Source organism: Pimephales promelas, chromosome 3 (assembly GCF_988280905.1).
Source record: "Pimephales promelas chromosome 3, fPimPro1.hap1.1, whole genome shotgun sequence".
Lineage (NCBI taxonomy): Eukaryota > Metazoa > Chordata > Actinopteri > Cypriniformes > Leuciscidae > Pimephales > Pimephales promelas.
The window spans coordinates 4,686,521-4,708,031 of NC_142771.1; the positions used below are offsets into that span (position 1 = coordinate 4,686,521).

A 21,511-nucleotide genomic window follows, 5' to 3' on the forward strand; every position below is an offset into this window, starting at 1 on the left:
AACAAGTTTAACCAATTCATCTGAAAAGTTTCACTTTATAGATCACAGCATGATTATGTTATAACGTAACCAACACTATTAAATCATGGATTACTTCATTTCACTGTTTTAAATCAATATCAACAGGCAAACAAATTTTAAAGTGAAAGTATAAGTGTCAAGAGCCCAACTAAAGCAAACACTGATCTCCATAACGGTGGCTTACAATTTGTGATTTTGTCCTTCAGCGATTCTGCTTGTGATCATCAGGTGTCTTCAATAATGCTCAATCATCACTAAATTATTCACTTAATTATCTCATTAACTATAACGCTCATATCGTCCATCTGAAAGCAGGTGAAGGTGATTTACTGCTAATCAAGGAACCGGCTTTACTGATTAGATGCGCATAACAATATCGTGCGATATATCGCCCAGGCCTATTATATATATATATATGTATAAAATATTTTACATATTTTTTAAATAATATGTTATATATTTATATGATGTTGTAAAAAATATTACATACATCAGGTTACCATAAGTTAGCTAACAACGTTAGTGAAGTGTTGGTCACGTAAGCTATCGCTGCAATTAACCCATTATCTTCCAATAAACATTTACTAGACCTGGCTAGTTACATACCATATAACTACAGACTAGATTCACGAGAGGTAGGCTAATGTGTGTAAAAGTGAAAAAAAAACAAAAAAACAGTAATTTCATTAATTTACCAGCGAGCGTACTTCGGAAGCACTGAAAATGAATGGGGTTCAATGCTGGAAATATCAGTGGTTGGAACTAATGGGCGGGTCCATGACGCGTTACTTCCGCATTCCTGAGTTACAATAGAGAGCCTAAGTCCCGCCCCTCCGCTTCCGGCTCATGGGACCTTATTTCGGAAAAAATATGAATGGTAGTCAGTGGCGAGAGACAACTTATCTTTTTATTTCGTCTGAACTGTGCCCTCAATTACACGATGTTTATCAATTTAAAAGATAATTCTGAAAGTCAAAAACGTCGCAGTTTGTCATACAACAGAAGAGTAACATTTAGTTTTATGTGAAAATCGCTCAATGAACTACATCTCCCGGGAAGAGAAACGAGATCCGCTGCTCGTGTGTGCGCGCTCTGGTACAAAACACTCAGGTATGACGGCGTAACGTTACGATTATAACGTAAGACTATAGAAACAATGACAGACATTAGCCTCAGTAAAGTTAGCTTCATTCATGAGAGAAAATGTGCGCCTTTGGGGTTTGTAGTCTTTGTAATTACGTATTTTCACAGTCTTATACCTCAACGATTTTACATTAAACTGCGACTTTCTTTACTTTAAAATGTATCTTTTAAATTGACAAACATCATATGTGATGTGATGAGATAGTATTCTATGTGAGCAACAATATGGGTTTAGAGCTAGCAGATCAACTTCTCTTGCAATGATAGAATTCATGGAAAAAGTTACAAATGCAATAGACAGAAAACAATATGCAGTGGGGATATTTCTAGATCTTAAAAAAGCTTTTGAAACTGTAGATCATAAATTATTGATTAAAAAATTACAACGATATGGCATTAGAGGAATTGCACTGACATGGTTGTCTAGTTACCTGGAGAACAGAAAGCAGTATGTTGAAATACAAAACAATAAATCACAACTGTTGCAGGTTACATGTGGGGTGCCACAGGGTTCAGTGTTGGGGCCATTATTATTTAACCTCTATATAAATAATATATGTGAAGTATCGCAAATTGTAGAAACCATTCTTTTTGCTGATGACACAAATTTACTATGCTGTGGTGAAAATTTGGAGAAGCTACTGGATACCATGGAAAAGGAAGTGAGTAGGATGAAGATTTGGTTTGATGAAAATAAACTAACATTAAATCTGAGTAAAACTAAATTTATAATATTTGGGAACCGATCAACTGACACGGATAAAAAACTAATGATAAATGGTATAGAACTAGAGCGAGTATCTGAAATAAAATTCCTCGGGGTAGTTATTGATAACAAATTAAGCTGGAAACCGCACATAAACTACATTAAAACCAAAATATCCAAGTCATTGGCAATATTAAATAAGGCTAAAGACTTATTGAATAAGGCTTCTCTAAATATGTTGTACTGCTCCTTCATACTCCCGTACATGACTTATTGTGTGGAAGTATGGGGGAATACTTACAAAACAAATACACACCCAATCTTCATCTTACAAAAAAGGGCTATTCGAATCATACATAAAACTGCATACCGAGAACCAACAAACCCATTGTTCATTAAACTCAAAATATTAAAGTTCAAAGATTTGATTGATTATAAAATTATTCAAATTGTTTTTAGAGCTCACAACAACCAATTACCTAGAAATATCCAAGAGCTTTTCCAATTACGAGAAAACACATATAATTTTAGAGGAATATCAATGTTTAGTAGACCGCAGATTCGCACAAACACTAAGTTGCACTGTATACCAACCCAGGGTGTTATACTGTGGAACAGTAGCAACAATGATTTAAAATTATGTAAAAACCTATTGCAACTGAAATATATGTTTAAAAAAAGAATCCTTGATGGATATGAGCTGGAATAGTGATTTTCTTTTTTTCAACCTTAGGTAAAGTAAACCTTAGATAAGTTAGTTTAAGTAGTTAAAATATTATTGAAGTGGGGATAGGACAAGAAAAGTTATTCTAACTTCTTCCTACCCCCTTTGAACATGATTGTTGTTTGGACCATCTGTAGATGATCTTTTTTTTTTTTCTTGATGTTGATGATTAACTATTTATTTTTTTACTTTTATTCAGTTTTTGCTGTTGTGTTTGTTTGTTTTTTTTAACATGTTCAATAAAAGAGAAATTCAATTCAATTCAATTCAATGTGTAATTGAGGGCACAATTTAAACGAGATCAAAATATTTGTTGTCTCTCGCCATTGACTACCATTCAATACTTTTCCGAAATAAGGTCCCATGGTGGTCGACCGGAAGGGGAGGGACTTAGGCTCTCTATGGCGGTCTATGGGAGTGTCAATCCGGCGTCTCCTCGTCAGGTCAGAGACACTCCCTGATGCTGTGTCCATTTTGGTAACCTAAAAAACTGTATCCCATTGTTCCAATGTTTTCTATATGTATCGTGTGAGTTACTGGAGCAGTTTTTAATGCAGCAGTGACTTCAGGCATGGTAAAACAGTGCAGAATTGCCAGAAACTCCTCTACTACCGACCGAGTCCAATAGTATCCAGCTGCAGACCCGCAGCACACCAGTTTCAGAACCCCAACGCCAGAACCGGAAGTAAGGGGCGGAGTTACGTTCTAACCAACACCAGCGCCAGGAACGTAAGTGAGGGGCGGAGCTTAGGTTTGAAACCTAATAACGCCACCTAACGTAGCATTGAACAAGAAACGTCCTACTCTCTACGTATGTATGTTATGATACTACATTACAGTACAATAAGCATTTTAAAACATTGATTCGTGTAATATAATTGTATATAGTTTCAGTTATTCGTTTCATTGTATTATGAGTTACTTCCTGATCATGATGGTGAAAAAAATAATACTTGAAACATTTTAATGTTTTAATGCATTTTAATGTATAACAGTTTAGGAATTTTAGCTAAGCAGTTTATAAATGTGTAGATTTACGAAGGTAAGACCTTTGTTTTTTTTTTTTTTTTTTTTATGAAGGAGTTAACTTTGTATAATAAAGCTTTAAAAAAAGATATAAAACAAGACAAGCATTGGAGGTTTTCAAAATTATACACAATTTGATAACTCATTAGACCTCTGTGATATTATATGTTCTATTTATTTATTTATTTATTTATTGTCTTTACAAAAATCTTAAATTGTTTTGATATTGAAGATATGTATTTGTAAGATAATTTTGATTGTTTAATTAAAAAAAACGCATGGGTATTTTTTATAAAATATACTTTATTATTTCACAAGAACATGTGCAGCATGCATTTTTCGCATAAAATAATAATGTCAAAATCTAAAAAAAGAGAGAAAATTCGGCATTGTTTTTTTAAAAATCTATACAAAATGACCAATTCAACCCAAGCTAGGCCTGTTTTATCACAACAACCTTGCATAACAATGTATCAAATGAGGAACTCACTCTCAGGCCCGTTTTGTACTTACATTCTTGCTAAAATAATTATAATGCAATAATAGTAATTCCGCCCCTCCCTCACTTCCGGTTCTGGCGCTGGGGTTCTGAAACTGGGGTTCTGAAACTGGTGGTGCTGCGGGTCTGCAGCTGGATATATCTTACCGAGTTTAAGAACACAAAACAATCATGTTTTGCCGTTGGAATCCTACCAACATGGCGGAGAGGGGAGGGCTCAGTACAATCACGACAACTCCTAATTTTCAATGTAGGCCTACCTATTTTAAGATTTTCCTCACAGAGACGTTACGCAGCATAAGAGTTAACCTAAGTGGAAACATGTTTAACTTACCTCACGGGAAAAAAAAATCCTTTGACATAATAAATAAATACTTGAGCTCAGGATCGTCGTGCTGTACGAGTTCGGACTCCGTTTCCTTTTCGGTGAAATGACGAAAGGCCGAGAATGGCACGCACAAAGTGGAAGGAACAGAAGCATAGATAGGTGGAAGGGAGGGACTTTTTCGTCTTCTTTTGCTTTGACTTAGGGTTGGAAGCCAGCTTGGGTGCGTTACCGCCACCACTGGACTGGAGTGTGGTACCGGTACTTATAAGCTGATAATTATGATATATTATTACGTGCGATGTGAATGAAATATTATTATAATCCAAATGAAAGGTCACTAGCAACTTCACAACTTTTACTTGCACTGCTGTATTAAGACTGCGTGCAGTGTAAATTTGATTCAACTCTTTATATTTTTCAATCTCCTAATATTCTGCAGAAAAGAGAAGTAAATCACGCAGTCTCTCGTGAGAAATCAATTGCAGTTTCACTCTTTCTCAGAATGTGATTGGCTGTTCGCTATTGATGTCACACCTGAACTCAGGATCAAAGCCTGAGTTAACAGAGAAAGTTGATGATCAGCATCATGGTACCAACAAAGCCTGGTTGGATTGATTTTGTCAACTCAAAAACTAAACTGAACATACCAAAACTGGCTTTTCACTTAAATTTGGTTACTTTAAGAACTAGGCCATCTAAAAAAAAAAAAAAATCCTGAAATGAGACCGGAGCAAAATCCTTCATTGTAAACAATTTTTATTTCAAATTTACAGTAACACTACAGGAATAAATGTGATGTCCAGGTGTAGCTGTAACTGTAAAATATGGTTCAGTTAAAATATGAAGTAATCAAACAGAACACCGATTCATGATTCCCACAGCTGAAATTCTCACATACTTAAAAAAATGGTTCCCACAAGCACAACAGACAATTTCATGAGATTAAAAGTACAAAAACTTATTTACAAGTAATATTAATTGTACACTAGGGCTGGGCGATATATCGCACGATATTGTTATGCGCGTCTAATCAGTAAAGCCGGTTCCTTGATTAGTTGTAAATCACCTTCACCTGCTTTCAGATGGACGATATGAGTGTTAAATTAACCCGAGTGTTAAAGTTAATGAGATAATTAAGTGATTAATTTAGTGATGATTGAGCATTATTGAAGACACCTGATGATCACAAGCAGAATCGCTGAAGGACAAAATCACAAATTGTAAGCCACCGTTATGGAGATCAGTGTTTGATTTAGTTGGGCTCTTGACACTTATACATTCAGATTAAATTTTGTTTGTTTGCTGCAATTGATTTCTAGCAGTCAAATAAGACATCTGTGGTCTGATAGTGTTGATTATGTTTTGACATAATCATGCTTGATCTGAAAAATAAATTCTATTCAGGTGATTTGCTTCAATTTGTTAGCAACAGTTTTGTGGTTGTATTGCATATCAGTATTTTTCTTATAACTTAAAATATTTAATATATATTCTGATCAAATCACTGTCATCTTTATTTAGAAACACAGATATCAATAATCAGCCTGTGAATCTCAACTGTGGTGGCAATATTAATCCTTGTTGCCACCAATCACAACTCATTAATGTCTATGTACACTATATAAACTCCATGGACCTTATAAACTGAAATTTTACAAATATATACACAAATATATACAAATGTTACATATACTGTATAGACATACATGTAACTGAAATGTGATTAATGCTTGATGTGGAGAAACTTGATCTCAATTATTATATTCTGACTGACACAAGTCTTTTCTGCCTCCTGTCTAGCCTCTCTGAGCTTTGCTTCATAAAATCGCTTGAACTCAATCTTTTTACTCTGATTCAGTCGTTCCAGCTCTTTGATCTTCTTTTCTTTCTCCTGCTCAGATGCTGATAGTGTCTCAATTCTCTCCTGTAGTTTCCTCTTTTCTTCAGCAAATCTGGACTCCAGTTCCCTCTCTTTATCTTCCAGCGTCTTCTTGTACAGCTTCTTCAGTTCCTCTTCTTTAGTTTTCAGCATGAGATCAACTTCCCGGTAAGAGTCATTGGTGTAAAATCGTCCTCCATTATCAGAGATCATGTCGTCTATCTTCTCCAAGAGCTCCACAACCTGATTACGGTCCTCCATGTCTTTATTGTTGAACACGTGATATCTTCCTCCACAGCGACTCAGGATTTCTTTGAGATCATCACTGGCTTCAATGAATTCTTCAATAGAGCCGGTCAGTTGATCCCCGTGTGTGAAGAGGATGAGTGTGTGTTTATCTGCTTCTTCTCCAAATATGGTTCTGATCTTCTCCACTGAGTTTCTCTCTTCTTCAGCGAATGAATCGAGTTTAATGACCAGGATGATGGCGTGAGGTCCAGGTGCCGTCATGTTTATACACTTACTGATCTTCTGTTTCAGGAGATCCTCCTCTGAAATATCAGTGTCAAACATACCGGGAGTATCAACCACTGCGATTTCTCTTCCAGCCACTGCTTCAGACTCTTTCCCACACTCTTTAGTCACGGATGAAGGGCTTTTGGCGACTCTGAAGGCTTTTCTGCCCAGGATTGTGTTTCCAGAAGAACTTTTCCCTGCTCCGGTCCTTCCCACCAGCACCAGTCTCAAACACACTGAACAAGAGTGACACAAAATCAGAGAGAGAGAGAGAGAGAGAGAAGACAAACTAAAAAGAACTGATTGTGACTTAAGTCTAGGGCTGGGCGATATATCGCACGATATTGTTATGCGCATCTAATTAGTAAAGCCGGTTCCTTGATTAGCAGTAAATCACCTTCACCTGCTTTCAGATGGAGCGGCATTTACTACAAAGAGCCGTAGATCACTGACAAGCTGAGCCATATCGCGTTAATATCAAGGACGTATCGCCAGCGATATTTAATGTGATATGGCTCAGCTGGTCAGTTAACTACGGCTCTTCGTCAGGACAAAATCTCCCGTGTTAAACTAACACACCTGGGAGTGTATATGAGTCCGCACTCAAGAGTGTTAAAGTTAATGAGATAATTAAGTGATTAAATGAGTGATGATTGAGCATTATTGAAGACACCTAAAGCAGAATCACAAGGAAAAAATCTAAAATTTTAAGCCACCGTTATTGAGATGAGTGTTTGCTTTAGTTGGGCTCTTCACCCTTATATTATACATCTTATATTTTAATTTGCTGTTGCATCTGAATTATATCTGTCAGATGAACAAAGATAAACAATTATAAAATGATGTTGGTTATATAATGACTTTCATCATTTAAAATTTATGTCTGTGATTTATTCTGTTGGTTAATGTATAACTGAGATTCTGCATAAATGTCCAGAACATTAAATATAATATAATGGATTTCTCAAAAGTTGTTTTAAACAAAAAAAAAAATCTTTCTTTAAGGCACACACAGATATCAAGATTCAGTCAATGCTTCTCAACAACGGTGACGAGTAGAATATTCAAGTAGGAAAAGTAAATTACATAGACAATTCAGATCATAATTTATTCAAACCGCAATGCATGATGGGAGCCATTAATGAGTTGTGATTGGTGGCAACATGTCACCATGGTTGAGATAGACAGGCTGATTATTGATCTCTGTGTTTCTGAATAAAGATGCCAGTGATTTGATTAGATTAAATATTTTAGGTTATAAGTAAAATACAGATATGCAGCAGAACCACAAAACTGTTGCTAACAAGTTAAACAAATCATCTGAATAAGTTTCATTTTTCAGATCATTGCATGATTATGTCAAAACATAACCAGCACTATCAGTTCACAGATGCCTTTGTTTATTTGACTGCTATAAATCAATATCAACAGGCAAACAAATTTTAAAGTGAAACTATAAGTGTCAAGAGCCCAACTAAAGCAGACACTGATCTCCATAATGGTGGCTTACAATTTGTGATTTTGTCCTTCAGTGATTCTGGTTGTGATCATCAGGTGTCTTCAATAATGCTCAATCATCACTAAATTAATCACTTAATTATCTAAATAACAGTTTAATGTAACACTCATATCATCCATCTGAAAGCAGGTGAAGGTGATTTACTGCTAATCAAGGAACCGGCTTTACTGATTAGATGCGCATAACAATATCGTGCGATATATCGCCCAGCCCTACTTAAGTCAAAAACATTTGTGAACGTTTATACTCACTATTCGGAGGTTCCACATCACAGCTGCCCCTTCTACCTACAAAAAAGAGAAACTATTTTATTAATTTCCTTTATTTTACAAATTAAAACGTTCAAAACAGAGAAAAACAATTTTTTGATTGAATACAAAGAATAGCAAACAAATCATTCATTAAAGGGATACTCCACTTTTTTGGGAAATAGACTCCACCAGAGTTAAACAGTTGAGTTTTACCGTTTTCGGATCAATTCAGCTGATTTTCTGATATTTGGAAGATTGTCAGTAACCAGACAGTTTCTGATCTCATTGACTACCATAGTATATATTTTTTTCCTACTATGGAAGTCAATGAGACCAGAAACTGTCTGGTTACTGATATTGTTCTAAATATCAGAAAATCGGCTGAATGGATTTGAAAACGGTAAAACTCAACTGTTTAACTCTGGGGGAGTTGTAAAATGAGCCTATTTCCAAAAAAAAAAAAAAGTGGAGTATCCCTTTAAGAAGACATCTGATTAGTTAACAGTTGTCATGTGATCAACATCTCTCTCTTTTTTTTTATTCAACAATTGCACAGTTTACAAGAACATTCCTCTCCATTATAAAAGAAAATACATTGTGCAGTTTCCAATATTGCGGGTATAACATAAAACAAACAAAGACTTACATCACATTTTGCCAGGGGTTGTGATCAACATCTCTTTGTTTGCAGCATATAACATTCACCAATACATTTCCAAATTAAAATCCACTATTTAAAGTCTTTTATACTATTTATAAAGTACTGAACAGTCCAGATGTAATGCTGCTTGACTCAGTCATTTGTTTCATATGAATTCACAGCACGTTTTGTTGCTATTTCAACCATAGGCCTACTTCATTTTTCAATGTTTGCAATTGCTTTACAGGAATCCTCTGTTAACAACATAAATTAAAATGAAATAACTGACAACACGAAGTGTACGTAACGATGAAGAAAAGCTAATAAATTCAGGCTCGTTTCTGAAATGGAGGTAAACAGCCTCGCTGAAATCGAAAGTAAAACAGACCGAAGACTGGGGAAAACGCACACTTATCTGTTAACGCATTAATTTCGATCAGCTTTAGTCTAAATTTGTTAATAAAGGCAGAAAGTTACCTGCTGTGTCTGTTGTGGGGCTTGAGGAGGCCATGGTTCAGATTTATATGCGCCTCTCGCGATGATAATGGCGAATCTCTCCGGCGCGAGGTAGTTGGGCGCGAGCGCTGCGATTACCCGGAAACAGGAAACAAGCGAAAATAAAAGTCACAAGAATTAATTGCACTATATAGTTCAATCTGCGGAGCCTGGGTGTAAGATATAGAGGAGTAGTGACAACTTATATGATTTTATGTCGAGAGCTAATATTTCCTTCTTTTTCCATTTTTTGTCCTGGCGTTTAGGGGAGTGGAACTACTGAGCCCATGAAGGGACAAAAAACAATGAGACGGGAGGAAACATTTTTGCGTTCTCTCACAATTGATTTGAATTTTACAGAGCCCTTAAGGCTTTTGCGTTCTCTTGCAAATGTTCCCTGTGAAAAACTTACCGTTTCGCCAAGACACGAACACAAAGAGCTAAAAAGTTTTGCGAGCGAGTGCAAAAGTTTCTTGGAGGAAATCCAAACATTTGTGAGAGAATGCAAAATCATCACGTTTTTTTTCTTCTCCCATCCCAGCTAACAGAGATGTTCTCAACTTTGGCTAACATTCTCTAAAGGTTCTCTTAAAGTTATCCCAAAAAAAAAAAAAAGAAAAGAAATCCAGTAACTTTGTAGAACATTTTCTCAAGGTTATGCCATTTAAACGTTCTAAAAACATTATTAAACATGTCAAAAGTAATTATACTTTTTTCTTTTGCAATTCAATTTGCAATTTAAGTGTTAGTTCACCCAAAAATGTAAGGGTGAACAAACATGTAAGGGTTACAAAAATGTAAATCATCTTCGGAACACAAATTAAGATGTTTTTGACCAAACCTTATATAGAGCTGGATGACTCCTCCATAGGCTTCTTAAGGGATTGAAATTGGCTGGCCCAAAAGTTATTAAAGACATCCTTAAAAATAGTCAGGGTGACGACAGTGGCTCAATCTTAAGTTTATCTTAAGATCTTAAGTTTTTTTTTTTTTTTTTAATAACGACGTTATTAAACTATTTATTTCCTTCTCTGTTGGCCTCCAGATTTCACGTAGAACTACGCAAAGCTTGTTAGAATATTAAACACAAACAGATCTCTCAAGGTCTCTGCAAATTCACTTATTACAATCCAGTTTGACTTTATTTCTTTCATACTAAATTTCTTATTGAGAATTAACAGAGGTTTAGATGTCTTATTGTAAATATATATATATATATATATATATATATATATATATATATATATATATATATATTTGATGTCACAATTATGGTGATCAGTGTTATCTTAAGTTGGGCTCTTGACTCCTGACTTTACGGCATTTAACTGTTGAGGTATAATGCAAATAGGTGCCTGTTGAATATGAAAGGACTAAAGTATTTTATATTACTATATTCAGAGAGGATTTATTTACATAAGACTCTTTTTAATGAATAAATAGTAAAGATAAAGTAGTACATATTGCATGCCATACTGTTTGAGGACACAATCTGATCTGATTTTGCATTTAATAACCATCTTTTCAAACACGTGGAAGTACAGCGTAAATAATATATAATGAATCATTCAGTTCACAAAAGAAGACTTCAGTTAGCAACTAATTCTTTTTTTTTTTGTTCCTGTTGTGGCAAAAATCTTGTCAAACATCATCACTGCGTAAGAGACACTCAGAGTCAAATTAATAAAGAAAGAGAAGTTTTTATTCTTGCAAGAATAGGTCCATTCGCCAACACAGCAGTTACACTGTGGAGTAAGTGAGACGCCTTCAGGGCGACATGAGACAGCTCTTATAGTCTTTTCAAGGTTCCTCTTCACCCGCTGTACCTTTCACCCACCCGCCCTTACTGCTGTTAGTTGCTACTTAAGGACACAAACTCAAACTGAAATAAACTGGCCAAAACTGGCCATCCCTAAGATCAGAGGTCCTGTCCCATATGTTCCTGAAACGTCACCCACAACCACGTATACATCTATATTTTACTCATGGAATAGGTTTAATGGAAACACATGGATCAGACTACCTAGTAATCTTCACTAATGAATAAAATTTCCATAACAAAGTCTTTCTTTGGTCTCATTAAACTATAATGTTTGTTCCATGGCAAAAAAAAAAATCATTTTGGTGAAGTGAAGTTTCATAACTTTATATATTTAGGCTATTTAACTTTAACTTTGTAGCCTATTATAGAGCCTAATTATGTTTGAATTGTTTGCCTTATTTCTGATTATAGCTTCTATACCTTTTTAAGCTAGATATTATTGATCATTAAAACTGACATTTTTCAAAAAGAGACAAGGTTATAAATATATGTATATTTTTTACATTATCTTCAATATATGTACAATAAAATAAAATGACTAAAATGTTTGTTAGGCTAAATGCGTCCCTGAAGTCATCTTCCACCCTGTTAGTATGTACTTTTTTGCCTTCCAAATCCGACTGCAATTTCATTGAGACGATCTCACTCCTAACTTTTTTTTTAGTTTTTGAAATGTTATCCCGCTTGTCTCACCCTTAAACTTCCATCCTGTTAGGCTGTTTTGGAGAATGTTTGTCCTATCGAAATATTGTAAAAACAAATGACATAGATAGTTATAAAGTTCTGTTCATCTGTAGAAGGTTAGCTAGCTAAATGTTGATCACTCAAACAGCATAATCATCAAAAAAAAAAACAAATCTAAGATGGTATAAGGGACATATACTGTCCAAGAAAAGCTCATCATTGTTTAACATTTACATTATTAACATGTTGTGATAACAATGTGTCTCTAACAGGGTGGAATATTTCAATGGACAGTGTCTGAACAATCTTTATTATTAAAGATAATTATTTTGGTAAAATGCTATAGCAACATGAAAATCATGTCCTTTTTTCCCCCAACACTTATGAAGCCAAAATGCTGAATGACCCGAATACTAATCACAGCAACCTAAATACCTGTGAGAATGATGTTCTTATGCTGTTTTACAAAGTCTTTCAATGATCACATTTTTCAACACAGTGGACCATCGGTAATCAAAGCTAGCAGGTATGAAATTGATTCTTCTGTCTTAGTAAAACATGTGAATGGAGCAGATTTGAGTTCAGGACGAAAGTCTCACAGCAAGAACAATTAGTATAATCACAGCTCCTACAGCTAAACATATAAGAATGATCTTCTTATGCTGTTTTACAAAGTGTTTGAGCCCACTGTCTCTTCTCTCTTCATATTCTCTCCTCACTCGTGTCTCTGTCTCTATTCTGACTGTCTCTAATCTCATTCTGTGTTCTCTCTCTCTCTCCTCCTCTCTTCTCCTCTCAGTCTCCAGCATCATGTCAAGTGTGTAGCAGGAGTTTGTGTTCTCAGATATCAGTGTGTTGATCTTCCCTATGAGTTCAGATCTTCATCAACATCATCTCCTTCTCCTCTCACCTCTGTGTTCTCAAAGCTCTAAAACACGGAATGATATTAGATTAAACACCTACTGTACATATGCTTGTTAAAGTAGTAAAAGTGTTGCTCACCTGATATTTCATGGTTCCTGTTAGCTTCTTCAACAACACTTTCCCCAAGCTGTATTCACCAACACTAAACACCAAAAAAAACATTGCAGAGTTATACAATACAGTAAGCAGGAAAGATCAACATGATTATTACATTTGATTTTTGTATTTGTTTCTGTCTTACAAATACAAACCCAATTCCATAAAAGTTGGGACACTGTACAAATTGTGAATAAAAACAGAATGCAATGATGTGGAAGTTTGAAATTTCAATATTATATTTAGAATACAACATAGATGACATATCAAATGTTTAAACTGAGAAAATGCATAATTTTAAGGGAAAAATAAGTTGATTTTAAATTTCATGGCATCAACACATCTCAAAAAAGTTGGGACAAGGCCATTTTTACCACTGTGTGGCATCCCCTCTTCTTTTAATAACAGTCTGCAAACGTCTGGGGACTGAGGAGACAAGTTGCTCAAGTTTAGGAATAGGAATGTTGTCCCATTCTTGTCTAATAAAGGCTTCTAGCTGCTCAACTGTCTTAGGTCTTCTTTGTTGCATCTTCCTCTTTATGATGCGCCAAATGTTTTCTATGGGTGAAAGATCTGGACTGCAGGCTGGCCATTTCAGTACCCGGATCCTTCTTCTACGCAGCCATGATGTTGTAATTGATGCAGTATGTGGTTTGGCATTGTCTTGTTGGAAAATACAAGGTCTTCCCTGAAAGAGACGATGTCTGGATGGGAGCATATGTTGTTCTAGAACTTGGATATACCTTTCAGCATTGATGGTGCCTTTCCAGATGTGTAAGCTGCCCATGCCACACGCACTCATGCAACCCCATACCATCAGAGATGCAGGCTTCTGAACTGAGCGCTGATAACAACTTGGGTTGTCCTTGTCCTCTTTAGTCCGGATGACATGGCGTCCCAGTTTTCCGAAAAGAACTTCAAATTTTGATTCGTCTGACCACAGAACAGTTTTCCACTTTGCTAGAGTCCACTTTAAATGAGCCTTGGCCCAGAGAAAACGCCTGCGCTTCTGGTTCCCGTTTAGATATGGCTTCTTTTTTGACCTATAGAATTTTAGCCGGCAACGGTGAATGGCACGGTGGATTGTGTTCACTGACAATGTTTTCTGGAAGTATTCTTGAGCCCATGTTGTGATTTCCATTACAGTAGCATTCCTGTGTGTGATGCAGTGCCGTCTAAGGGCCCGAAGATCACGGGCATTCAGTATGGTTTTCCGGCCTTGACCCTTATGCACAGAGATTGTTCCAGATTCTCTGAATCTTTGGATGATATTATGCACTGTTGATGATGATAACTTCAAACTCTTTGCAATTTTTCTCTGAGAAACTCCTTTCTGATATTGCTCCACTATTTTTTGCCTCAGCATTGGGGGAATTGGTGATCCTCTGCCCATCTTGACTTCTGAGAGACACTGCCACTCTGAGAGGCTCTTTTTATACCCAATCATGTTGCCAATTGACCTAATAAAGCCTAGTTCACACTACATGATTTTAAGCCCGATTTGCGGCCGATTTGCAAATCGTTGAGTCACCGACAAGTCAGGGTGTTATCACATGCAAATCACGGGCGATTAGCGGACGATTAACGCTCGGCAATCTGTTAGTATGAAAGAGCCAACAACGCATCAAAGACAGCTCGCAGACAGGTCACCGAGCTCAGAAAAATATCTAGCATGCTAGATATCCAGAGCTGTCGCGCGACTCAATCTCAGTGATGTCATGAGCTAGAGCCAATCAGAGCATGGTATGGGTTGAGGTCACCGGGTAAGTACGCGAAATGCGCGATTTTCGAACAAACACGTCCAATAGGAGTTTGCAGAAAGATCAGCAACATGTCAAGAAAGCCATGGACTCAAGATTTAGATCAAAATTGAATCGAACTGTGGCAGGAGCATGAATGCCTTTATCATGTTGGACATGAGATGTACCACAACCGCATCCAGAAAGAGGTGGACAGAAGTCACAAACGCCCTCAAACAGTGAGCAAAATGTTATTGGAAAAGTACATTAAATCTTACTGTAATTCTGTTTGTTTTGATATATTATATTGTGAAGTAAGAGGATATTCAGTTCAAGGATTTAATTGTCATATTTAGTTTGAAACAGAGAATTAAAACAAAAGAATTAGTGGGGGTGCATAACTGAGAATTAATGAATAATGAATTTTCTTTATTATTTCTAGACTTTACTGTTGAGGACATTAAGATCAGGGCCATATCCCTGCGAACGCTTGTAGATGAGATTGAATCGTTGGGTGACAGAGTTGTTGTCAAATCCTGTATTGCGTCAGCTCCAGTTGAGGATCAATCATGATGTGTCGTTTGGTGTGAACGGCTCAACAACTTGAACACTCCTGATTTCACAGAGAGCAAGTCATGTAGTGTGAACTGCACAGTTCAGCCCGATGTTTTGAAATCATGTAGTGTGAACTAGGCTTTAGTTTCCTCGGTGTGTTCCGCACGGTTCCGTGCCGTCGGCTCAAAATAGTCCTCGTCGGCTTTGTTTCACCTGATTCGACATGTTGACAAGGGTATATTCAAAACGGCAAGCACGCGCTGCTTTGTTTACGTTATGTGTATCTGCAGTCGGCGTTATATTAACCCTTGTGTTGTGCTGCATTAGATTTTTAACACCGTTGACCAAAAATGGCCACATATTAAACACTGCCTAAAATATTATATATTTGTATTATTTTCCACTTTTACCAAGTTAAATCTTTAAACCAGCATTAGTCCTCATCATAACTACCAAAAATGTATCCAATTTCAGGATTTTAACCCTTTAATTACCAGTTTTGGTGGCGAAACCATCGATTTGTATAAGAGGAAAAAACACAAAAATTCAATTATTTTCAATAAACTAAATGCAAAGAGAAAACTTTAGATTTGGATTATCACAGTCTTGAATATGTCAAAGATCAGCAGCAACATTATTTCTGGTGCATTTAAAGATTTTGTGTTATGCCAGATTTAAAAAAAAAAACCGACACTTAGCGCGTTAGAGACCAAAAATGGCCACATATTAAATATTGCCTAAAATTTTATATATTATTATTATTTTCCACTTTTACCAAGTTAAATGTTTTAATCAGCATCAGTCCTCATCATAACTACCAAAAATGTATTCAATTTCAGGATTTTAACCCTTTAATTACCAGTTTTGGTGGCGAAACCATTGATTAGTATAAGAGGAAAAAACACAAAAATTCAATTATTTTCAATAAACTAAATGCAAAGAGAAAACTTTAGATTTGGATTATCACAGTCTTGAATATGTCAAAGATCAGCAGCAACATTATTTCTGGTGCATTTAAAGATTTTGTGTTATGCCAGATTTAAAAAAAAAAACCGACACTTAGCGCGTTAGAGACCAAAAATGGCCACATATTAAATATTGCCTAAAATTTTATATATTATTATTATTTTCCACTTTTACCAAGTTAAATGTTTTAATCAGCATCAGTCCTCATCATAACTACCAAAAATGTATTCAATTTCAGGATTTTAACCCTTTAATTACCAGTTTTGGTGGCGAAACCATTGATTAGTATAAGAGGAAAAAACACAAAAATTCAATTATTTTCAATAAACTAAATGCAAAGAAAAACCCTTGACTTTGGATTATAACAGTTTTGAATATGCCATGAACATGAATTGTTACTTTTTCTAAAAAAAAAAAAAGTATTCTATAAACATAAAACATCAAAACTTCAAAACAAAATGGGGTCATTCTTCAGCTCATTTGCAGGAGCTGCAGAATTGCAATGCATGCTCCTTACAGATGTAATCACCATCAATCGGCTGCGAACAAAACGGGTTTGCAGTCGGTCGCAAGTTTTCTCCACTCTGTTCGATTACTAGCAGCTCTTTGCATCTCGTCAGCTGTTGGTGGCATGTCATTGTTGATTAGTTTGCCGTTGTATGTATGGTATAATGTGCGTGGCTTTCCTCGGCTTCGTTTGCCATGTCGTTCTTCGGGTGCATATAACACATATTTGTTAATTTGGTAATTTGGGTCTCTTCTAAGTGAGTGGCCGACAAAGCGTAGCTGCCTTGGATTTGAAGGATAAGCTGGTTCTTTTCAACGGCTTTGTATACAGCTTGGTTACTTATTCGATCCATCTTCTTTATGCCAAGATTCTGTAGCAACTGGTAGTGAAGCTGTTGAGTGAGTTTTGCATTTTCTGGTTGATAATCCAACTTTCGCAGCCGTACAGGAGGATGGAAATGCACGCTGCTTCAAAGATGTTCAGTTTGAGTTTGATTGGAAGAGTTTTTGACAGAAATACATCCTTCATTTTCCAGAATGGTCCCCACACTTGTCCTTTTCGTGCTCTGATGTCTGTTTCGCTCGATGCAATGTAAGAGCCAAGATACTTGAAGTCTTTTGTCCATTCGAGTTTTTTTTGTCCGTCGAGTTCGATGAATTGATATAGGTGGATTGGCGTCTCTGGCCCGGCAAGTTCTTGGTTGCTTCCGTCTTTTTAATGTTTTCCTCAAGACCCACTCGTTTTGCCCCTTTTGCTGTTGTCTGAAGTTGAGCTTTACAGATGAAAATGCCACATTTTGAGCAGGAAGTGGAGATTTTTCTTTTTTGCTAGGGCTGAAACTGCACCCCCTCCTCCTCTTGTCATGGGTGTCTGCAGCAGACCCACTAGCTTTTCTTCATCTTTTCGAGTTTAAAATTGCTGCACCAAAGATGTGCATACCTTTATAACTTTTGCATCAACCACACTTGTATGAAAGGCAGACTTTGTTATTATTGTCTATTATTGTCTAAGGACTGACTGCATGGCTGTGTTTGTGCCTCTTCATACGTGCGAAGTTATCAATTAACTTTGAAACATAGACTGCTAAAAAAGATGTCAAAGATGCGTAAAATTCAAAAGATTCATGTTTGTGCGTAAAATATGCATGAATCAAACCGAAAGAAAACAATGCTGTGAGAAGCGCTTTCTCTAGCTATAAGCGCACGCACGCACACACACACACACACACACACATACACAACACCACTGACACACACACACACACAGAGAGAGAGAGAGAGAGAGAGAGAGAGGGGGGGGGGGACAGAGATAGAGAGAGAGTAAACAGAAAGGGTAAAATATGACCTTTAGGATATTGTGATTTGCCACTCACACAAACAACATGTATTTTATTTAGGCCCTACACACACACACACACTTTTGTCAACACACACACACATTGCTCTCAGACATAATTTTAGATCATTGAGCCATTAAAATGCTTCATAACGCACTCCATACTGCCCCTAGTGGAAACCAGGAAAATAAGGTGCATTTCCACCCATAGGGAATACAGATGTAGTGACATCATCTGGTGGAATACACTATCCACAAGTTTCCTACGCCGGGGGGCCAAGATGGCGCTGGTGTGAGGAGGCTGTATTGAACTCTTCTGTCAGAAAAGTGGAGGTTTTTTGATAACACAACCTAATTACTTCGACTCATAACTGGTGTAATGATGGCTTGAATGTAAGGTGAAACTACATTTGGTACTACGGGATAGAACAAGTGTTGTATTACATTAAAAAAGAAGAACCGGCAAAAGGGAAAAGTCACAAGTTAACTAGCGGTAACGGGACTAAAGTTTTGTCAACACAGGAACGCAAAAGGGAGCAATGGAAGACAACTCTAATGTCAGTACCACAGACGTTTCAATGGAAGACTCAGGTAAAGAAGATATGTCGACTAAACTTGACGTTAACCCAGGTGAAACAGAGGGGGACAGTCTCGCTACCTCAACTCATATCTCTAAGAAACCCGCCCTAAAGAAGAAGAAGCGCGAGCACAGTAACGGTAATGGTGACGGCGAAGAGAATGGCAATGCGGACATTTTGGCGGCTATCCAAGATTTAGCCAAAAGTTGTGGTGAACTAGGGAAAAAAATTGACAACTCATTTCAGAAAATTTCGGTCATCGAACTTACAACAACTGAAACCTCTAAGCAAATTGAGAAACTCTCATTTACTGTTCAACAACTTGTGGTGGACGTTGAGCAACATAAAGAAGTACTGAAAAACACGACGCAAGAGATTGAAAATCTGAAAAAAGAGAACCGAATTCTGAGGGAAGGAGTCGCCGAATGCAAACGTTATAGCTGGAGATGGGCACTAAAGCTGCACGGGATGAAAGAGGAGGCTAACGAGGATGTGAGAAGGTTAGTGATTACTGTGATTGGAAAAGTTGCTCCTGGGCTACAGGAATATCTGGAGGAGGGGATCGACATTGCCCATCGCGTTGGTCCTAAAAAACAGGATGGTCCCCACAGATCTGTCATTATCCTGTTTGCACTCCGCCGCATCCGTGATGCTGTCTGGAAGAGCGCTAAAGGGAGCAGGTTTTTACGTGACAAAAAACTGCGGCTTACAGAGGCTTTGTCTCCGGAGGACAGAATTGCCAGAGAGAAGCTCTGGCCCCTGGTTAAAAAAGCAAGAGAGGAGGGGAAAAAGGCTTCTTTCCTTGGCCCTCTCGCTCTAATTGATGGGAAAAAGATCAACTACGCAGACATTGATTAACACTTTTCTAAACTGACACTTTATGGACGGGAATCTGCATGGTGACTTTGGTGATCCCAGAGTGAATCTTACGGTTTTTCTGTCATCGGAGCTGCAGACCGGCAGACTAATGATCTTTCTTCAGTTCAAGAAACATCAACGTCGGTATGTACTGTGTAGGAGAAAGAACGGTGGGATAAGGTAAGGGGAGGGAGGAGGAGAGAAAGGGAAAAATAATCGGAAATAGCAAAAGGAAAGAAAGTTATTTTATTTTTATTTTATTTTTCCCTGAGACGATTTAAAGGTTCTCGCTAGTGGTCAATGGTTATTTGTGATTATTTGGTCATAATGTTTGGTTCTGAAATTCTCTAATTAACCTACAACATGTTCTCCTGAGTTAGTAGCTTAAAAAGTACCTAAAGTTTATAATTAAACTAAGTTTATAGTAAATGGTATACATGGCTAAGTTAAAGGTCGTTTGTAATTCTATTTCTTGTTCCAGATCCTATATATGGTGCTTTACATTTAGTTAGTTGCTAATTTTTCACCATAATGTTAATGGTTGTGAATCAATCCTTCTTAACTGTTACTTAAACACTTCTTACATTTCCTGTTACTTGTTAGAGAGCTTGTTTTAGTTTGTGTCTTATTTTTGTCTTTTTTTCTGTTTCTGTTAATTTATTTTGATGGATGTTAAGCTAAATTCTCTTACTGTGATGTCATTGAATACTAGGGGTATACGGGACTCTGTAAAAAGGAAAGCTGTTTTTTTATTTTGTAAAAAAAGTGGGGCTGATTTAATTCTTCTTCAAGAAACACATTCCTGTGAATCAGACATTAAGTTTTGGAAAGGGCAATGGGGAAACGAAATTTACTGTTGTCATGGCACCAATCACTCAGCTGGGGTCTCTATCTTTCTACATAGATTTAGGGGAGATATTCTAGAGGTGGTATCTTCTGATGATGGCAGATGGTTAACTATTGTTACTAGGCAGAATAATGCAATCATTATTGTGTGCAATGTTTATGGTCACAACTCACGCTCTCTGAACAAAGGGCTTTTCTCCCACATAGTTTCAAAATTAAATGAACTCTTACAGAAGTATTCAAACTCCCTCTTAATTTTAGGTGGTGACTTTAATGAATGTGCTGATGATGCAAAAGACAGGTATCCTCCCAAGATTTGCCAATCTTTACAAAATAACAATTTGATCTTAAAACTTTGTTGTGACTTGTCTCTGACTGATGCATGGCGCTTTTTGAATCCTGATTTGTTGAATTTTACTTGGTCTAACAAAAGTTTGTCGTGTAAATCTAGAATAGATCTTTTTTTAATTTCAACAAATGCTCTTCATCTTCTTAAAAACGTGTCTCACTCTTCTGCCCCTCTATCGGATCATAAACAAATTATTCTGAAATTGGGAAATTCACAGGAAACTGCAAACTTAAGAGGTTACTGGAAATTCAATAACTCTCTTCTCCAGGACGTCAACTTCAATGATAATATTAAAAAAATAATTGAAGAAATATTTAATGATAATACAAATTGCAACTTCATGCAAAAATGGGAATATTTTAAATATATGGCTAGATGTGCTGCTATTAAAAGAAGCAAAGAACTTAAATTCCTCAGAAATCAAAAAGAATCTGAGTTATTTAATAGAATTAACATTCTTTTAACTAAAAGTACTCTATCTTCTGAGGAAGAAGTGGAGTTAAA

The 21,511-nt window shown here is 36.5% G+C and overlaps 3 protein-coding genes across 4 annotated transcripts in view; all 3 read right to left on the minus strand.

Moving 5' to 3' along the window:
* Positions 1-21,511, minus strand: part of LOC148981893 (GTPase IMAP family member 8-like) — a 128,823-nt gene that overhangs the window by 37,874 nt on the left and 69,438 nt on the right. The window lies entirely within an intron of this gene.
* Positions 5,199-21,511, minus strand: part of LOC120463191 (GTPase IMAP family member 8) — a 39,168-nt gene continuing 22,855 nt past the window's right edge. The window contains exons 5-9 of the mRNA XM_089127627.1: positions 13,256-13,319; positions 13,164-13,181; positions 9,730-9,766; positions 8,613-8,648; positions 5,199-7,078 (exon numbers count right to left, since the gene is read on the minus strand). Coding sequence (XP_088983753.1) covers positions 6,171-7,078; positions 8,613-8,648; positions 9,730-9,766; positions 13,164-13,181; positions 13,256-13,319 — 1,063 coding nt within the window. The 3' untranslated portion in view covers positions 5,199-6,170. The remainder of the gene's footprint in view (positions 7,079-8,612; positions 8,649-9,729; positions 9,767-13,163; positions 13,182-13,255; positions 13,320-21,511) is intronic.
* On the minus strand, positions 11,428-14,721 carry LOC120463203 (transposable element Tcb1 transposase). The gene is made up of 2 exons (XM_089129188.1): positions 13,256-14,721; positions 11,428-13,181 (listed from the first exon to the last, which is right to left on the minus strand). The coding sequence occupies exon 1, from the start codon at positions 14,718-14,720 to the stop codon at positions 13,644-13,646; it is 1,077 nt and encodes a 358-aa protein (XP_088985314.1). The 5' UTR covers position 14,721; the 3' UTR covers positions 11,428-13,181; positions 13,256-13,643.

What these genes read in the sequence shown, in the direction of transcription:
- LOC120463203 (XM_089129188.1), bottom strand. Translation starts at nt 14,720, where the DNA reads ATGATTGGGTATAAAAAGAGCCTCTCAGAGTGGCAGTGTCTCTCAGAA.